The sequence below is a fragment of the Aythya marila genome (genome assembly GCF_965140915.1).
Source record: "Aythya marila genome assembly, chromosome: W".
NCBI classification, from domain to species: Eukaryota; Metazoa; Chordata; class Aves; order Anseriformes; family Anatidae; genus Aythya; species Aythya marila.
The window spans coordinates 4,987,789-5,008,007 of NC_139081.1; the positions used below are offsets into that span (position 1 = coordinate 4,987,789).

Consider the following 20,219-nt stretch of genomic DNA (forward strand, 5'->3'; position numbering starts at 1 on the left):
ACCCTAAGTTCTGGGTTTATTGGGGAATCTCTGGTATGTGATGGTTTTAACAGCAGAGACTTGCCATCCCTGCAACAAACACATACATTTTATATATTTAATTTCTCTAGGAATTATCTAATGGAAAGGCCAGTCAGTAGAGGAAAATGTTTCAATTTTTGGAAACATCTCTATTGTTGTTGTTGCTAATAGGCTGGAATACCAATGAAACAAGCTGCTGCTTCTGATATTTTTGACACTGTTACATGTATTCAAAGTTTACTTGTAGCATTAAGCTGTCTCCTTTTCAACAACACAAAGCACTTAAGTCTTACAATGAGACCCTCATTCAGATACGTCTAGGTCCTCACTCAAGCAAAGCTTCCTTGGCTTTGTTTGGGTTTTATCTATACACAGAAGTTAACAGCAACTGAATACGATGACAGCATGGATCCTCCTATTAATTCATTGGGCTTGGAAACAGGTGTTATTTAGTTGTCATGGAGACATATTTACATATAGTTATTATGCTGGGATGAAATTGGATACAGACTATACTGCATGAAGAATGAAGAATGCTTTGAAACATTTGCAACACAGAGCTATTGAGACAGACACTGTCCCAGTCCTGTTACCTGGGATTAAACTGCAGCCCAGTCCCATCGCTTAATTGCTGATTTTCTTCAGTCACTAGAAATGCTGCCTTTGGCTGAGCAAGGGGAATTAGGACAGCTGCTGCCTCCCCTCTAGTGACCAGGAAGAATTTGGAGAGATGCAGGATGCTACTGGGGTGGGGAACTGTTGTTAAGCATCCTTCCATCTCTCTTTCTAATGAGGCACAAACAGTTTCTGGTTTATGTGTAGGTGGGTGTCTGTGTGGTGTGGCTCTAGCCAGAGGCCTAAGTGGAAAAGGCAGAAGCCAGAGAGTTGCAGAGCTGAATCTTTTTAAGGGTCTACAGCACAAAGGAGAGGCTACAATCACAGCTGACATCCCCTTCCCCATGCAGATACCTGTGCTAGTGCTTTGTATCCAGTGGTTCCCACAACCCTTCAGTAGGGACGATTAGCGTCCTTTGGCCTCTTCAGCTGCACCTTCAGCCTCTTCATGCCAATCTGGAAGCCGTTCATAGCCTGGATGGCAGCTTGGGCACTGGCAGGATTGTCAAAACTCACAAAACCTGTCAAAACATGAGGCAAGGCAGAGGGCTTAATGAGCTGAAGGGGGCCAAAGCATGTACATGCAACTACCACTGAGAATTAACATGGGGTAGGGGGTGAGGGTGGCGGGAGGGAGTAAGTGAGCAGGTAGGAGGGTAGGCAGGCAGGCAGGAAAGTGAGGAGAGGATGGTTGACAATGGGGGACAGAGGGTAGGAGGGGTTGTTACAGATCGGTGTCCCAGGATGCTGTGCCTGGTCTGAGTACCAGTTCAGACACGAGACTATGTGAAGCATGGGGATCCAAAGCCTGGTGCCACAGTACCAGCACACGGAAGATTTGGATCACCCTAGAGCAGATGTGATGCATGGTCTCAAGGCACTTGTTCTCTGTCTTGTTCTTTTTTCCTCCATTGTGACTGGGTAACGTCTCTTTCTAGACCCTCCTTCACTCCCCAACATAACCTTTCCTTTGCCTTCCAATATTCAAAATGAAGGGAACCTGATATACCTACTGCTACCTCCTTATTATGGCAATATAAGCAAAATGTGAATTTAATAAGCTCTCCATTATGGTATTCATTGGCACGAATAGTTTGATTGTTGGCCACATAAGAATATGAGGAACTTTATTAACTGGCAATTACTGTAGACCTTTACTTTATGTTGATGCTGCAGTTGAGAAATATGAACACTAGTGCTTTCCTAACATGGTTTCTGTAATTAGTTTCATACCTTGCCAGCACACCATCTAATCAGCCATGGACTCCATCCAGCAATAGAAGCACCTATAATGATTGAATATTGTACCTACAGGCCACTCATTCTTTGTCTCAGTGGAAGAGGATCAGAAGAGGCAAGATAGCTCAGAACCAAGCTAGATGCAATGCATCTAACTCATTCAGCTTTGAGGAAGGTTTTTAATTTCTTTTTTTTTTTTGTTTTTTTTTCTTATGTTAGCTCCAGGAGGAGACCTTGTTTGCACATACTGTACATGACTGTAGCTGGAGTGACCAGGAGACTGAGATATGACTGAGACAGGGGGCCATCACATTGTACAAGAATTGCCTGTGCTACCTTTGCCAGAAATTTCCTTGTTCGCCAAAAATATTTCTGAGCAAAAACTCTGGGTAAGTCTAGCCTGGACAAGCCTACAGTCCAGACAAAGCCATCTGTTTTCCCACCCCTGCAAAGATCTGGCAGCACAAATCAGCCCCAGCAGCACAAATCAGCCCCAGAAACCCAGTGTCTCTAGACAGACAGGCTGAAATGAAGAGACAGCTTTAGAGCCCCTCAAAAAGATAATGCTAAGCATTTGCTGCCAGGTATACACCTGCTCCTGACAACAGCACTGGACATGGTTTACAGCCTTGGGCTGTTCCGTGACTTCATTCAGCAGCACCTCCTCTCTGGTCTAGTTCCTCCTCGAAAGCAAGGCTCTCACGTGACACAGGATGGCTTTTGTTTGGAAAAGACACACACACAAACGAAAACAAACCGCCTCACTCTTGCATTAAAGCTGTACTCCCTGCCTTTGGCTTATAACAAAGGTTTATGAGGGGTCATAAAACCTATGATCTCAGCCTCAGATTGAGACAACAGGTTTATTAAGTGTGGCAGATGTGGTTTTAAGAGGGAGGCCCATGAAATAAATAGGCATCCCTCCTCATCCTCCCCTCTTGAAGCCAAGGCTCCAGGTAACTGGCTCTCCACACAGTTATCCTGCCAGATACCTGGATGAGGAGGTACCAACACTGCAGCTCTGAAGGTATGAGCAGAAGTGTTGCTTGAGCCTCATGGCAGTCATCAATCTCTAGACAGAAAACTAGAGAGTTATGGTGAGTAATGAGCCTACGTATTATTAAATGGCAATGGATCTGCATTTGCAATTACTTTTTAGCCAGTAAGCACCTGGTAATGTTCTCAGTTTACATCTGACTAGTTGAATAATCTATCAGTCAACAAGGCCCTGTGATTTGGTCTCAGCAAAGGAATAAACTAAGCACTTTCTGATTTCACCTGAGTTGATTCAGTCTTTAAATACTGTTGGCAGCTCCTTTGGAAATGCTTTATTCGATCTTCAACTTGAAATTTGTTGTCTAGCTACCTCACATCCTTGAATATAGCTGCAGTGAAAGACAGTTCTTTTTAAAATCACCTCTGGACTGTTAATACTGCTGTCCAAGACCCATCAGCCCTAACAGTAAACTAAAAATGTGCCAGGGAAGTTCAGAGAAACTGAAGCCCAATCATCTATACCATTGAATTTTTAGAAAGGTTCTTGACATAGTTTGGCTGATGCCTAACTCCAAACAATACCTGGACACAGCATGCGTATTAGCACAGGACAGAAGCTGTTTTCAGTAGTTCGCTTGGAGGTTGCCATGATATTCTGGAAAGTAACAGGATTTAATAGTTTGGGTGTGGGCCATTCTGTGTCAGCTGGCACCAGTACTCGAGAAAAGTGCCAGGTACGTTTATGTTACTAATATAGATACAGATACCAAATATCAAAGCTGAGCTGGCTGCAGCTGCACAATTGCTTATATCATGTCTTTGGAGAACATAACTTGCTGTCGTGGTTCCGCTCGAGTGGGCAGCCGAGCTCCACCACAGCCGCTCTCTCACTCCCCCTCCTCAAAGAGGAATGGGGAGAAAATATGTGAAAAGGGCTCAAGGATTGAGATAAGGACGAGAAAATCACGCAATAATTATTGTAATGGGCAAAACAGACTCGGCATAAGGAGATAGTAAGATTTATTGCCTACAACTAACAAGCGAGAGAAGTGAGAAAACAAAGGAAAAAAAACCAAAAGCACCTTCCCCCCCCATCCACCCTTTTCCACCTCCTCCCCCCGAGCGGCGCAGGGGAACGGGGAATGGGGGTTATGGTCAGTCTACAGCACTTCTTCTCTGCCGCTCCTTCTCGGTCACTCTCGTCCCCTGTGCTGTGGGGTCCCACCCACGGGATGCAGTCCTTGATGAACTGATCCGGCGTGGGCTTCCCACAGGCAGCAGCTCTTCCAGAACTGCTCCAGATATGGGTCCGTACCACGGGGTCCATCCCTCAGGAGAAAACTGCTCCAACCTGGCTCCCCTACGGGCAGCAGCTCCTGCCAGATCACCTGCTCCTGCGTGGTCTCCTCTCCACGGGCTACAGGTCCGGCCCGGAATCTGCTCCGGCAGGGGCCTTCCACAGGCGGCAGCCTCCGTCGGTGCAGGGCCACCTGCTCCACCGTGGTCTCCTCCACGGGCTGCAGCGTGGAACCCTGCTCCACCGTGGTACTCCATGGGCTGCAGGGGGACATCCTGCTTCACCATGGTCCTCACCACAGGCCGCAGGGGACTTCTGCTCCGGCGCCTGGAGCACCTCTCCCCCTCCTTCTACACTGACCTTGGTGCAAGGCTGTTCTCCCACTCCCTTGACTCTCCCGGCTGCTGTGTGGCGCAGCGTTTTTTCCCTGTCTTAAATATGCTCTCACAGAGGCGCAAAACAACATCGCTTATTGGCTCGGATCTGGAAAACAATGGGGCCCTTCCCAAACATGGGGCAGCTTCTAGATCTTTCTCACAGAAACCACCCCTATGGCTCCCTGCTACCAAAACCTTGCCACGTAAACCCACTACATTCCACCCCTTGCCTCTGTTAAAAGCATATTTAAGACTACTCATAACATACTCTTACTTTACAATTATCACAACAACCTTCACGAAATTCACTTAAATCAAAACGAAAAAGAATTCACCACACCAAAATAAACATAACATCATCACAACACCGACAAGGTGGACATTTTACACACACACCACCCCTCGTCCCTTCACCACACTAACATATCACAGTTACTGCTTTCTTAATTCTTCACAACTTGTACATTCCTAACAATCATCCTGCACATATTTTTGCCCGTTACTTCTACTAACTATCATCTTATCTCAAATTCCTTGAGCCCCACGTTGGGCGCCAAAAAAGACTGTCGTGGTTCCGCTCGAGTGGGCAGCCGAGCTCCACCACAGCCGCTCTCTCACTCCCCCTCCTCAAAGAGGAATGGGGAGAAAATATGTGAAAAGGGCTCAAGGATTGAGATAAGGACGAGAAAATCACGCAATAATTATTGTAATGGGCAAAACAGACTCGGCATAAGGAGATAGTAAGATTTATTGCCTACAACTAACAAGCGAGAGAAGTGAGAAAACAAAGGAAAAAAAACCAAAAGCACCTTCCCCCCCCATCCACCCTTTTCCACCTCCTCCCCCCGAGCGGCGCAGGGGAACGGGGAATGGGGGTTATGGTCAGTCTACAGCACTTCTTCTCTGCCGCTCCTTCTCGGTCACTCTCGTCCCCTGTGCTGTGGGGTCCCACCCACGGGATGCAGTCCTTGATGAACTGATCCGGCGTGGGCTTCCCACAGGCAGCAGCTCTTCCAGAACTGCTCCAGATATGGGTCCGTACCACGGGGTCCATCCCTCAGGAGAAAACTGCTCCAACCTGGCTCCCCTACGGGCAGCAGCTCCTGCCAGATCACCTGCTCCTGCGTGGTCTCCTCTCCACGGGCTACAGGTCCGGCCCGGAATCTGCTCCGGCAGGGGCCTTCCACAGGCGGCAGCCTCCGTCGGTGCAGGGCCACCTGCTCCACCGTGGTCTCCTCCACGGGCTGCAGCGTGGAACCCTGCTCCACCGTGGTACTCCATGGGCTGCAGGGGGACATCCTGCTTCACCATGGTCCTCACCACAGGCCGCAGGGGACTTCTGCTCCGGCGCCTGGAGCACCTCTCCCCCTCCTTCTACACTGACCTTGGTGCAAGGCTGTTCTCCCACTCCCTTGACTCTCCCGGCTGCTGTGTGGCGCAGCGTTTTTTCCCTGTCTTAAATATGCTCTCACAGAGGCGCAAAACAACATCGCTTATTGGCTCGGATCTGGAAAACAATGGGGCCCTTCCCAAACATGGGGCAGCTTCTAGATCTTTCTCACAGAAACCACCCCTATGGCTCCCTGCTACCAAAACCTTGCCACGTAAACCCACTACACTTGCCTGTGAACTTTGATTTCTACTCTTGTGACTGGTCCTGTTGCAAAGTACCTCCTACTGGCTAAACACATACATTTAGAGTGTGTCTACACAGGCATCCATTTGTGAGCAAATCACCTTGGGATCTTAAAATAATCAATAGAGGTCTAGCCAATACACTCCGTGGAGTATAGAATGCAATTTTTCTCTTTTTTTTTTTTTTTTTTTTTTTTTTTTTTTTGTGGGGGGTGGGGGAGGGACACTGCTAGCTGTGCACAAACGAATCACACTGTAAAACCCACTGGCTGTTTAGCAGGGATAGGCACTGACTGCAGTGAAAGCAGGCACCTAGCTTAAAGCAAGGTTTACCAGTTCTGCAGCTGGGACTCACATCTCAAGGTAAGACTGTGCTGCTGGCTAGTGCCTGTATGGTTCACTCCTCAAAGTGGTGTTAATTGCTGAATCAAAATCCTTATGTATACAAGCCCCACCAGAAATACTCAGAATCAATCCTCTTTTCGTGTTTATGTATTTGTAAAAACATTTTTTGTTGTCTTTAACGGCAGTAGCCAGATTGAGCTCCAGATGAGCTTTGGCCTTTCTAATTTTGTCCCTGCACAGCCTCGCAACATCCTTATAGTCCTCCCTAGTGGCCTGCCTACTTTTCCAAAGATTATAAACCCTCTTTTTTCTCCTAAGCTCAAGCCACAATTCTCTGTTGAGCCAGGCTGGTCTTCTTCCCCGCCAGCTCGTCTTTGGGCACGTGGGGACAGATCTTTCCTGCGCCATTAAGATTTCCCTCTTGAAGAGCGCCCAGCCTTCCTGGACTCCTCTGCCCTTCAGAACCGCCTCCCAAGGGACTCTACCAACCAGTGTCCTGAGCAGCTCAAAGTCAGCCCTCCAAAAGTCCTATACAGCGGTTTTACTGGTCCCCTTCCTGGCCTTGCCAAGAATAGTGAACTCTACCATTTCGTGGTCACTCTGCCCAAGACAGCTCCTGACAATCACATCCTCCACCAGTCCTTCTCTGTTTGTGAAGAGAAGGTCTAGTGGGGCACCTCCCCTGGTAGGCTCACCAACCAGCTGCGTCAGGAAGCTATCTTCCATGCTCTCCAGAAACCTCCTAGACTGCTTTCTCTGGGCTGTGTTGTGCTTCCAGGATATGTCAGGGAAGTTTAAGTCCCCCATGAGAACAAGCGCTGACGATTTCACAACCTCTGTCCACTGCCTGTAGAACTCCTCGTCCGTCTCCTCCTCCTGGATGCTTCCCTTGGACTTCCCGCTGATCCTAACCCATAGGGACTCAACCTTATCACTCAACCTTATCATTCCCAGCCTCAAGTTCCACGACATCAAAACTCTCTCTGATATAGAGAGCCACACCACCAGCCCTTCTGTGCTGCCTGTCCCTTCTGAAGAGCCTATAGCCAGATATTACAGCATTCCAGTCATGAGAGTGGTCCCACCACGTTTCCGTGATGGCAACCAAGTCGTAGCCTGCCTGCTGCACGATGGCTTCCAGCTCCTCTAGTGTTTTGCCCATGCTGCATGCATTAATGTAGATGCACTTCATCTGGGCCATTGCCTTCTCCCCTGGCCTTGCCATTGCTTCCCCTGGCACAGCTCTAACAAGCCTTGTTTCAGCCCCATCCCCCTTCTTACCTAGTTTAAAGCCCTCTCAATGAGCCCCAACAGCTCCTGGGCTAGGATCTGTTTTCCCTTAGAGATAGGTGGGACCTGTCCGCAGCCATCAGGCTGGGTGCCGAGTAAAGCGCCCCATGGTCAAAAAAAACCAAAATCTCTGTGTTGGCACCAGCCTCTGAGCCACGTGTTTATCAGGTGGGCTTTCGGTGTCCTCTCTGTACCCCTCCCTGCCACCGTAGGGATGGACGAAAACACCACCTGTACTCCCGCTCCATCCACTACCCATCCCAGTCCCCTAAAGTCCTGTTTGATAGCCTTCAGGCTTCTCTCTTCAATATTATCACTGCCAGCCTGGACTATCAAAAGAGGATAGTAATCAGAGGGGCAAACCAGGTTGGGAAGCTTTCTGGCAATGTCCCTGACCCTGACCCCAGGGAGGCAGCAGACTTCCCTATGGGTAGGGTCAGGCCGACAAACAGGGCCCTCTGTTCCCTTGAGAAGGGAGTCGCCCACAACAATCACCCTTCTTTCTTTCTTGGTGGAGGCAGTCTTGAGGCATGGAGTTGACTTCTTCGCCCTAGGCATCCTCCTGGGTAGACTTTCTGCCTCATCCTCATCCACCAGTCTCTCAAGCTCCAGGGCCTCAAACCTGTTGCATAAGGGCACCTGGGAAGGTGGGGCCGTTAGGGCCGGTGGGTGGGGCATCACCTGCGATGCCCAGCAGGGACCTGTCTCCATTCCTCCTCAACTCCCAGGTTCCCTTCCCTCTGCCCGACAGCAACAGGGCAGGGGGTCCATCCCCATTTGGGGTGCCTCACCCAGATACCTGTCCTTCAGGCCTTGCAGGGAGTTGCTCCACCAGTCTATCTCCTGCTCCCACTCCCTGATGGCCCTCAACCTCTCCACCTCCTCCTTGAGCTCTGCCACCAGGCGGATTTTAGATATTTATTGAATATTAGAAAAGTTTCAAAGTGCTCCATAAAAAAATCTATTCTTATTTTTCAAGTATGTAAACCAGATGACCTGGTAAACTTAATCCTTTATAAGCCTAAGTAAAACTATGAAAATCTTGACATGAGATTATATGATAAAAAACTAAGTGGTGTACAAATAATACTAATCAGCATGGTTTCATGGAAAATACAATCTATGTATCAATATGTATCAAATGAATCTGATTTCATGAAATTGCAAGTTTGGTTAATAAAGTAAATTTTTATAAAGTTTACTTAAACCCTTCTAGAGTATTTGACAGAGATTTTCTTTACAGAAGATGAAAGCAGCCCATATTAAACTTCTAAAAAACTGGATAATTGATACACCACTGAAAAAAAAAAAGTAAATTGTGACCTATAATATTGAGGAGTTTCTAGTAGGCTCCTCTAGGAGTACGCTGAAATCTCTGTGCTATTCAGTTTCTCTAACACTACCTGTAAGATATCTAAAGTAATTACTGGTAAAATTTGCCAGTCATACTAGAACTGGTAAATAATGAAAGAAGTCAGGCTGACCTGGGTCACTGTGTAGGCTGGATTCAGTCAGAGAGTGTTCATTTTAACCCAACAAGATGTAAAATTAAGTATCCACAGGAAAAAGCAGGTGGATAGCTCATTAAAAGAAGAATTCTACAATAGAAAACAGTGTTTATAACAAGAACATAAATATCTTGGTAAAAACCAAATACATGAGCTCTCAGGATTATGCTAAAATACTTATAGGGCTCAGTACATTCTCTGGATAAAGCCAGTCTTTGGAGATTATCCTCTAGAAATAGTGAGGAGATGTTACCTATGAATATGGTTCATGAAAGGTCCATATTGGAATTCTACATTTAGTTCAGGTGATTTCTCTTTAAAAAAAATAAAGTCTAGGAATTATGCAGAACTGCAAGAATAATTCTAGGTCTGAAAAAGTAACAAGAGTTGCCACAATTCATTGAAGAGGTTAAACAGTCTTCCAATCATAGTCTATAAATAATTTCTAATAGAATGTTTGTGTTTTATTTTTTTTTAATACAGAAAAAAAAAATAGTTTGATGATTTCCACTGGATGGAAGCAGACGTTTGACAAATTTAAAATGGAAATAAGACACTGAGTCTGCATTTTTTAAATAGTGAAGGTAATTAACTATTTTGGAACATCTTGTTTAGCAATAGGGGTGGAGCACCTATCACGTGAAATCTTGATTAAGAGATTTTCTAAAAGGGATGCTCTGACTCAAGCAGAAGGTTTGAACCTGTCACATGAGCCAAGGTATCTGGCATATGTTATTTTGGAGTTCAGTCCAAAGGATCAGAACAGTCCCTTCTGATACTGCACATCTATCTGTCTATCGTTCATTTCATTTTTCAGATATTTAGAAAATCATTTCTTGCCTACTAATCTGGCATGGACTGCAGTAACTGTCATGAAAGAGGTAACAATTGATGCTAATGCCTTACAATAAATGGCCCCAAAGTGTGGGCTGTGGACCACTGAGACAGCTGACTGGTACTCGTTCTTCATCTTACTTCCAGCTGAGAAAAACTAAACAGATGGGAAGGGGAGATTAAATGAAGAGTGAAAGTAGATGGCATGATTAACTTTCTCTAAAGGTCAGAATGCCCAGTGCAGAAGGTAACTAGAAATACATGAGCATCTTCCTGATGTCACCTTCCCATCTTCCCATGCATGCAACCACTTCCATACAGTGCGGGAAGTGTGAGCTTGAATGTACAGAGAAGTGGTCCCTGTTATTGTGTATAGTCAGTTGGATGCTACCCAGATACTGCTTGAAAGAAGCAGTCACTGAAGATTGAGGGCTGTAGATGCTGACCCTGAATATGGTGATTCTAACCAAGAAAGACTTTTAGTTCTATTATTCTTCTCTTTCACAATCTGTTCTTTCATATAGAAATTAGTTACATGACTCCACTGAAAGCAAATGGCTAAAATTCAAGATTAGACCAAAATTTGGACAGTTTAAATTACTGTGTGGTCTGATCTGGGGTTTTGACTCGCATATATCTGCAACCAGGGCACCTGATCAGGACCAATGTTTTCTAAAAAGAGGAAAAGAAGAAGCAAACATCTGATATAGAAAACCACAATGGATTTTTCATCCTACGAATGGAGGCAATGCTAAAAACTTATCTTATTCTCTTATTTTCCTGTGTACACAACTTGTATAAAGGATGAGCAACTATTTGTCTGATGCTGCAGACTGTGGGTCTACCCATTTTGCTAAGTAGGAGTTGAAGTCATCCAATGAATGGATGGAAGAAGTGAAGGATTCAGGATCCAGCCAGTCTTTGGAGACCCCATGATTCAAATGTTTGTCCAATACACATGTGAAATGTGCTCATCTGATTCGTGTCAATATGGAACAATGCTAGGGCCGCATGGTATGATGAATGTGACCTTCTGTCTTACATACCCTTGTATAACCACAAGTCTAAGAAAAACAGAGTGGTTAATGTATATAGTTCTTGTGTCTTACAAAGGAATGTTTAGGAATGTTTTAGCAATTCACGTCAATAGAGAGCTTGAAGGGAAGATGAACGAAGTGCATGACAGACCGAAAAGAAGTGCTGTTTTATCCAAGTGTTGATTGGTGGTGCCCAATATATGGGCCTGGCGGTGTATCTTGTGATCCCATTTTTGCTCTTAAATGCTTTGAGTGTGACGAGAAAAAGGCGGGAGCATTATCTAAGTAACTAACAGTTGAGAAGTGTTGGTGTACTTGCTGTGGTGTTTGGTCAGTTTCCCAAGTACTGGGGGGGAGGGGGCTGACTGATTATCAAAGCGGTAGAATGGAGTCATTTCTTTGGTGGTTTGGGCTTGAGCCCTGGGAATTGGGTAAGAAGGAGGAGAGTGAATTTATTTAGGCCTCAATACCTTTTAAACCCCCATATTGACGGATACACAGGAGTGATTCCTTGATTCGTATGGGCTTACTAACAAAGTGCATGAGAAAAATTGGCATTCGGCTTGAAATTTGGTCCTGTTGAAATGTAAATTTTTGTGGAAAAGGTGGTAATGTTTGTATAGAAGACGGAAGGCTGAGTGCTTTAGCTGTTTTCCTGAAGTTCTGTGGATTTATGATTGAAACGGGGCTCGTTAATAATCTGAAATAGGAAAGTTTGTATGTGGGAAGAAGAGTTTAATCCCGGAGAATTGAATTGGGACACTGGGGAAGAAGACTAGGAAAAGATAGTAAAAACCCGCAGTAAAAAGGTTTGCGTGGAAATTGAAACAAAGGACAGTAACTAGTAAGGAACAGTAATAAATAAATAAATAAAAGGGAATGGGAAATCAAGGAAATGAATAATATCCAAAACAAAGACGTTTTAAAGAAAGCCTCCTTGGGTGCATATTGGCACATTTGAAGGATATTGTTAGAACTGGGGGCACAGAAAGCAAGAGGACTTTCACTAAGTATTGCAATCAATGGTGGCCACTACATAAACTAAATGGCCACTTTATGGATCAATCGACTATAATACTATCTTGCAATTAATGTTGTTTTTGAGGAGAGAAGGGAAATAGGATGAAATGTTGTATACTGATATGTTGTTTCAGCATCTTAGAGAGAAAAGGAGTGGAATTAAGTTGGCCCCTGACTGAGCCTTTGGTGTTGGCATGAGAAAAAGTACAGTCTGGAGAAAGATAAAGGAAGGGTTAAAAGAGTTGTTGAAGGTGTTAAAGGTGTGGCATGTAGTATTTAACAGAGCTGTTTGAAGTTGAATGTGCAGGGGAAGAGGATGTAGGAATGTTAATAGTTCTGCCTCAACAGGAGGCTGTGATCTCAAAATCATGGGTGTGAGCCCTTTGGGGCAGAGGGACCATGATGGGTCCGAGAGAGTTGTCATGGAAACAGAAAAGCAGCTAACTCTTAAAACAACCTGAGTTTATGAGTGAGCTCAGATTGCCAATGGGACCGCTCAGGGAACTGTTGACAATTGCATTCCCCTGACCGACCCCACACTGAGACTATAGGCACCCCAGAAATAATGAACGGTAAATACCAAAATATGGTTAAATTGGGAATTGAGAATCTGTTTCAACAAGGTCCAAAAGAAACCCCTGTGGAATTTTTGGACCAACTTTGAAATGCAATGGAAAACAAAACAAAACAAACAAACGAAACTGGAGAAAATAGAGACTAAGTTAGAACAAGGAAAATGGACACTGCCCGACGGTGGAGAGATATTGCCAAAAGCTTATGCGAGGCAAATATTGGGACGTATGCATGCACAAACACATTGGGGTACAAAGGCATTAAGTGATCATTTACTTACACAATTTGGTTGCATTGGGTTTTTTGAAATAGCAAAGCAAATTACACAAGGTTGCTTAACTTGTCAGAAGATAGATAAGAAAGTGTTTCGACAAGCAGCCACGGGAGGGAGAAAACAAACAAACAAACAACAACACAGCTTATAGGCCTTTTGAGAAAGTACAAGTTGATTTCACTGAATTGCCCAACGTATAGAGGATAAAATATCTATTGGTAATAGTAGATCATTTAACACAATGGGTAGAAACTTATCCCATAGCACGAGCTACAGCACAAATGGTGGTAAAAATTCTATTAGAACACCTGATACCTAGATATGGGATAATCCAGCACATTGATTCTGACCAGGGCACAAACTTTACTTCTAAAATAATAAAATTATTATGTGTATCATTAGGTATTCAGTGGGAATACCATACTCTGTGGCACCCAGAAAGCTCAGGGAAAGTAGAAAGACTGAATCAAACAAGAAAAAAACAATTGGCTAAATTAATGATCGAGACACAAATGCCCTGAACGAAATGCTTACCATTGGCACTTTTAAACATAAGAACTAAACCACACAGTGAGACTGGATTATTGCCATATGAAATGTTATATGGTATGCCTTCTTCTCAAGGGATGCCTCTAGGGAACAATATAGTTGAGGATCGTAGCATCCAGAAATATATAATTACTACTGGAAGGAGATTACAAGAGATAAGAGAAATTGGAATTGTTATATATGGAGTAGTAATTTGTGTTGAGAAAATGGTTGATATTAATAAAGAAGGGGGAGATTTGGGAATGTGGCCATGGGGGTTGGAAAGCCCCATGGTTGAGATAACATTAGACTCTTAACGACCAGGCCATCAGGAATATAAAAGAGTTTAGAGGGAACAAAGAAGGGTGATTCAGGAGACTCCATGTACTCTCAGGGTTTCTTGTTCTCCAGATGGTTCTCTTGTTCTCCAGCCATTAAGGCATGGATGTTTCTGGGTGTTTGCTGTTGTTGTTACATTGAAATTTGTTTGACCAATGAAAAGTTGTTTTGAAAAGAACTGCTGTGGAGAGAAGGATATAAGAGAGGAGCCTGCCCTCAAGATAAAAAAGGCAAAACGATGAAGTTACATCAATAATGAAGCAGTAAAATGAAGTGAAGAGGAACAGTCTGTCAGAATGGAGACCAGGACGGGAACAGGCACTTTGATTGCCTCATGAAGATAGGTTCGGCCAAACTCAACAAACTGCTCAGAGAAGCTCGTACAGAAAGTCACTGGAAATAGGCGCACTGGAGCTGGAGAGAAGCTCAGCTGAGAGAAGCGGACCCACGCACACAACTGCCCCTCGCTGGTAAGCAGTTGAGCATTATGGGGAATCATACGTCCTTAGGAACAAAGACTGTCCTGGTAACCTTACAGCTTATTCTCCTTCTTAACAGTTGGACAGTTTATGAGCCTGAAATATGGAACCAAACTGAGGTCAAGGTGTGGGACTCTGCAACTGAAAATGGCAAGGCTGCAGTGGGATTGCTCGACACCTGGCGAGCAATCTCTGAGGCCTTAAAGAGCCATGTGGGACCACAGTCAGAAACGTGTGGTTTGCCAGATAGTGAGGGAGCTGCAGGCTCCTTTACTGATCTGACTGCAAAATTCAGATTGAGTTGAGACCTCATTTATAACAGTATGATGAATGTGACCTTCTGCCTTACATACCCTTGTATAACCACAAGTCTAAGAAAAACGGAGTGGTTAATTTATATAGTTCTTGTATCTTGCAAAGGAATGGTCCAGCAATTCGTGTCAATAGAGAGCTTGAAGGGAAATGTATTTGTAGGCTTTTCCTTGAAGTCTCTGATATCTGGGGGGGGGGGGGGGTGCAGAACAACTGCTAACTATTATGACTATTGCATGGGACGCTATGCAAGTCTCTGATATCTGGCCAGGAGATTAAGGAGACGGGGAGAGCTGAAGGACGACTAAAAGACAAAGCTTGCAGGGAATGCTGCACAAGTCTCTGACATACAGCCAAGTTGGACACAGGAGAAGGACAAGAGGGAGGAAGACTATGAGCCTTCAGCACAAGAGACCCCCAGAGACCCCCAGAGGGACCACCAGAGACTGATACACATGCTCCAGTAGGAGGGTTTGGATTCTGGAAACTAATTATAATAACCCTGTTTTTTCTAGAAGTAGTAGTGAATATTTATTAGCCTAGGAGCATAAAAATCAGCTGCTTGATGTAACTGGTGTGTGTCTTGGTGGAGCAGAGACTCCCGGCACACCCAGCACTGTTTGCTTACCTCTATTCCTTTAATAAATTGTAAACTTTTATTGTAACCCTATTTGGGACTTAGCCATTTATTACAGGCTTAATAAAGAAGCTATATGAACATTGCAGCTACTGAAAAAAAACAGTCATCTTTCTTCATCTACAAGAGACAGTCACCATAAAATCACCCTCCTGTTGGTAGTATTTCATAGTGGGAAGGAAAATTCCTTCCTTCTTTTTTAAAGAAAAAAAATAATCAGCAAAACCAAAAAGAAACAGATCATGAATGTGCAATACAAATTGTACTAATGACTATTTTTTATTAGTTCTCTCCTGTCCTGGGGAGTCTCTGAAATAGATCTGTTCTTTGTGTAGCAATGTACAGAATGCAAATCTTGCATCTTGCTGATCATTACTTAGATAGGAAACTAACCATCTCTCCCCTTTATGTCACTGCATATTTGATAACTCATTTATGGTTAGGTTGGGGCAACCTAATAGGTATAGAAGGACTAGTAGCTTCTCTTGTTGTACAGTCCAGAAATTTCTGTTCAGAAGGCAGAAATAGTGATGAATAGCTTTTGGCCATGCTTTTCAAACCAATACATTGCTTTTTATGGAGGCCACTGTGTGAAAAATGGCCTCTACTCGGCTCTGGTGAGGCCGCACCTCGAGTACTGTGTTCAGTTTTGGGCCCCTCACTACAAGAAGGACATCGGGGTGCTCGAGAGAGTCCAGAGAAGGGTGATGAAGCTAGTGAGGGGTCTGGAGAACAAATCTTATGAGGAGCGGCTGAGGGAGCTGGGTTTGTTCAGCCTGGAGAAAATGAGGCTCACGGGCAACCTTATCGCTCTCTATAGGTACGTTAAAGGAGGCTGTAGTGAGGTGGGGATTGGTCTATTCTCTCATGTGCCTAGTGACAGGACGAGGGGGAATGGGCTAAAGTTGCGCCAGGGGAGTTTTAGGTTGGATATTAGGAAGAACTTCTTTACTGAGAGGGTTGTTAGGCATTGGAATGGGCTGCCCAGGGAAGTGGTGGAGTCATCATGCTTGGAGGTCTTTAAAAGACGTTTAGATGTAGAGCTTAGCAATATGGTTTAGTGGAGGACTTGTTAGTGTTAGGTCAGAGGTTGGCCTCAATGATCTTGAAGTCTCTTCCAACCTAGACAATTCTGTGATTCTGTGATTCTGTGAAAAACAGCTAAGAAAACCAAAAGTAAAATAAGTGGGGAAAAAAAAAAAAAAAAACACAACACAAACAACCTCCTCATATGCAGTGACTCATTTGGTAGAAAAAGAAAAGAGGAAATCTGTTAATATTTAGATCAGAAGGTTGTGGCACTGAACCATGCTGGGTACCAACAAGAGAAAGGAAAGAGTTATACGCTTTAAACTATAAGATGAAGTACTGATCTAGATCCAACTGAAAATGCCTTTGGTTAGAAAAAAATAAGATCTAAGAAATGCAGTATGGCTTTTGATAATTTGGACAGAGAACTTAATTTGAAGAAGTGGGGTAAAAATGTAAGTTTCCCCTAAAACTGTGGATCTTGCATTGACTCTTAAAATAAACAAACAAAAATTATTCTTTCATAAGCATTTCTAAAAGCTCAATAACACAAGAATCCTTCTTCAGTCTGTTCAGCCATGTCAGGAGATGCACAGTGACCAGGGAAAACACCTTACAATTTCTGGAAACCTTAGTGGAGAAGGATTTTAAAGGGTAATTAGGAACCCCTATTTAGAACAGACATATAATTTCTCCTTTAAATGGTCAGAACACAAAATCAGATTTGTAGGTCATGCTTGCCAAAAATGGAGAAAGCCTATGGCCTGTAAAGTAGTCAAAGAAAGCAGCTGCTCTTAGATGTTAGCTCCTCCCTTTTAAAGCATTAAATATGCTTGTCAAAATGTCAAGGGGACTGATACCTGGCTGTTGTACGAAGGCTGAGTCCCACTGTCTCTAGGCTTTACATGGGTTACATCACTAGATCTCACCAGTGGTGTGCCCTAGCTGCAAGGGAGGGCATTAGTATTTTGAGCTCTATTAACAAGAGCACGGGCAGTCAAACAGGGAAGTGATTATTCTTCTCTGCTCAGCACTCACTAGATCACATCTGGATACTACATCCAGTTTTGGGCACCCTCCTCCCACCCACCCTGAGTCCAGCATAGGAAAGACAGTAACAAAACAGAATGAGTTTAGCATAGGTCCATCAGGATGGCCAAGGGCTGACGATCTTGCCCTTTGAGAAAGAAATGACATAGTCTCTTCACAGTGGTGCATGGTGGGAGGACAAGAGACAAGGGACAGAAATTGAAACAAGAGAGTTTTCGACTGGATATAAAGAAAGGCTTTTTCACCATGAAGGCCAACAAGTTTTAGAGCAGGTTGACCAAATGAATTTCCATCCTTGGAGGTTTTCAAGACCTGACTAGATAAATCCCTGAGCAATCCTGAGATCTGACCCCACAGCTGACCTTGCTTTGGTCAGGAGGTTGGACTTTTCAGGTCCCTGACAAGCTCTGTGAATCTATTAATAGACAGAAACATTAATTTCCATAATTTATGATTAATAATAACAGTGACCTTAACAAATTATGATGGATAAACACAAAATGGAAGTACTGATCATAATTATAAAGCCTTATTTTCTACGTAACGCTCATGTTTCCAATGATTATACACTCATCTCTTAGCTAATGAAAGTAGAAAGGATGTTATAGGAACACCTCTTCACAGGGTTTAACACAAGAGCATTTTGCCCATAGACTTCATCTGATTCCATTCAGAATTTCTTATTCCACCTGGCTTTTACTAGCTCATTTACAGAAATCAGCTGCAAGCTAGCAACAGGCATTGTATCATTTACTCAGAAAATTCACCTACTTAACATTAGGCTACAATTTTATAGTCATCTTTAAACTGCTCTTAAGCATCCCTAGTTCAGCTGTTTTAATTGTTTTTGAGAAACTGCAGGCATATTCACTATTGGAGAAATATATATATAAATACATATAAATATACATATACATATGTAATATATTACAGATCAGGAATGAGGAGAGTGGGGATGAGGTTGAATATGGTTGGGGATTTGAAATAGTTGGAAGTAGGAATGGTGAGGAAAGGTACCTATTTTTATGGGGATCTGAAAATCGTTTTTCTGATGACAACCTTTGTGATGTCAGTATACACTATCTGTTCATCTCATCTCATATATTGGTTTTGGTTTGCTTACTTGAAAAAGCAAGATATCACACACACCAATACACTAAAGCAATGATAAGATTACAAAATGAAGCACTCAGGAGTGAAAAAATGCAAGAATTGATGCTATATATAAAATTTTAATTTCGTATTGTTTTGTATATGCATTAAGGCATCACTGCTAACCACATGTTTCTGTATTTTTCTTTTTCATGGCATCCTTGTTTTAATTACTGTAGAGAATGAATAAGAACATGGTGAAGAAGATGGCAATGTATCAGACTCATTTTTGCTAGTGTTGGAATACAGACAGTAAATAGGAAAAGGATGGTTCTGTGATGTAGTTGTACAACCAAATGCTGCCTTGGAGAAATGGACTTGACGCCTATTTTTGGCATGACATCCCAATTATGGTGGGTAAATAACATGTCACAAAACCCCTTAATAAGATCTCCTAGGCTACTTTCTTATTAGTAAATAAAAGCTGCAGGCTCTGAGTGCAAATGGCACATCATGGCTTCTATCCTTATGACTAAACTCTCTTATCCCTAAAAGAGGAGTGGTCTTGTCTATACCACTGTCTAGGGATGGTCCCTGTACCTTGCCACCCCTGAGCCATGCCCCAAAGACGTCCTGGCCCAACTAGAGCCAAAAGCATACAAATGTTAAAAAGATATGGATAGTTATGACATAGTGCATGAGCTGATATGCGAGGCCTCTTTATTTTTTTCTTGGTGCTCAGTCAGTGTGTGACCTGAGATTTTGCTGGTGTAGAAAGGCTGCATGCCTGTACTGGATCTGAAATGAACATAAACATAGCATGCTCTGCATTGTGTTAGACATTTTGAGAAAACACACAAACAGACCAATCAGGCTCATGGCATCTCAGATGAGGCATTCAAGATTAATAAATAATTTTGAATATCTTTCTATGTCTCACCATCCCCTTGGTGAAATGAAGACGACATGAGCACTGTGAAAATGCTGTTTCTCAGTTCCATGAACCTCTCAAATGCTCTGCTAGGAAGGGCCTTAGGAAAACAGATGAGAAAATAATAATAAATTCATATTCATAGCAACATTTGAATATTGTGCAGGAAGGAAGGCCTGGGGCCAAGCAGAGAGCTGTGAGGACCTATTGAACAGCTGCTCTGTAACAAGGTAGCTGACAGACTTCAAAATGCTGAAGCGCAGTCCTGTGCAGCAAATGAAAAAGGACAGACAGATATAAAGAAGTTGAAGATAAATATGTGGGGATGGATGGATGGATGGATGGATGGATGGATGGATGGATGGATGGATGGATGGATGGATGGATGGAGAAACACTTGTTCTACAGCTCAAATTTACATTGAATGAGAGAGATCTTGGGAAAACAAAATAAAAACAGATGCAATGGAAAGCCTAAATGTTGTTGTAGGTCTGCAATCTCACAAGAGCAGGATGTGGTAAGTCCATGTTCAGCAGTTCAATCACCTTGAGTTCAGAAATGGGCCTGCCTGTTAAAGTGTTAACTGTTTTCTGAACAGAAACTTCTGGACCGAATGAAAGTAGCACTAGAGACTCTCCTCTGGCATTTCTACACATGGGGGTGTTTGCATTTAAAACTGCAATATCCTTGGAGCATATGGAGGATCAGCTGTATCTAATTAGGGTTCATCTACTCTATCTAAAATCAAAGTATTTTTAGAG

General features: G+C 43.5%; 1 protein-coding gene across 3 annotated transcripts in view; it reads right to left on the bottom strand.

Moving 5' to 3' along the window:
- Positions 1–1,029: 1,029 nt before the first annotated feature.
- Positions 1,030–20,219, bottom strand: part of LOC309889531 (CUGBP Elav-like family member 4) — a gene marked incomplete at both ends in the record, with an annotated part of 295,020 nt that continues 275,830 nt past the window's right edge. For all 3 annotated transcript variants that reach the window (XM_082782380.1, XM_082782379.1, XM_082782378.1), the window contains one exon: positions 1,030–1,157. In XM_082782380.1, coding sequence (XP_082638506.1) covers positions 1,030–1,157 — 128 coding nt within the window. The remainder of the gene's footprint in view (positions 1,158–20,219) is intronic.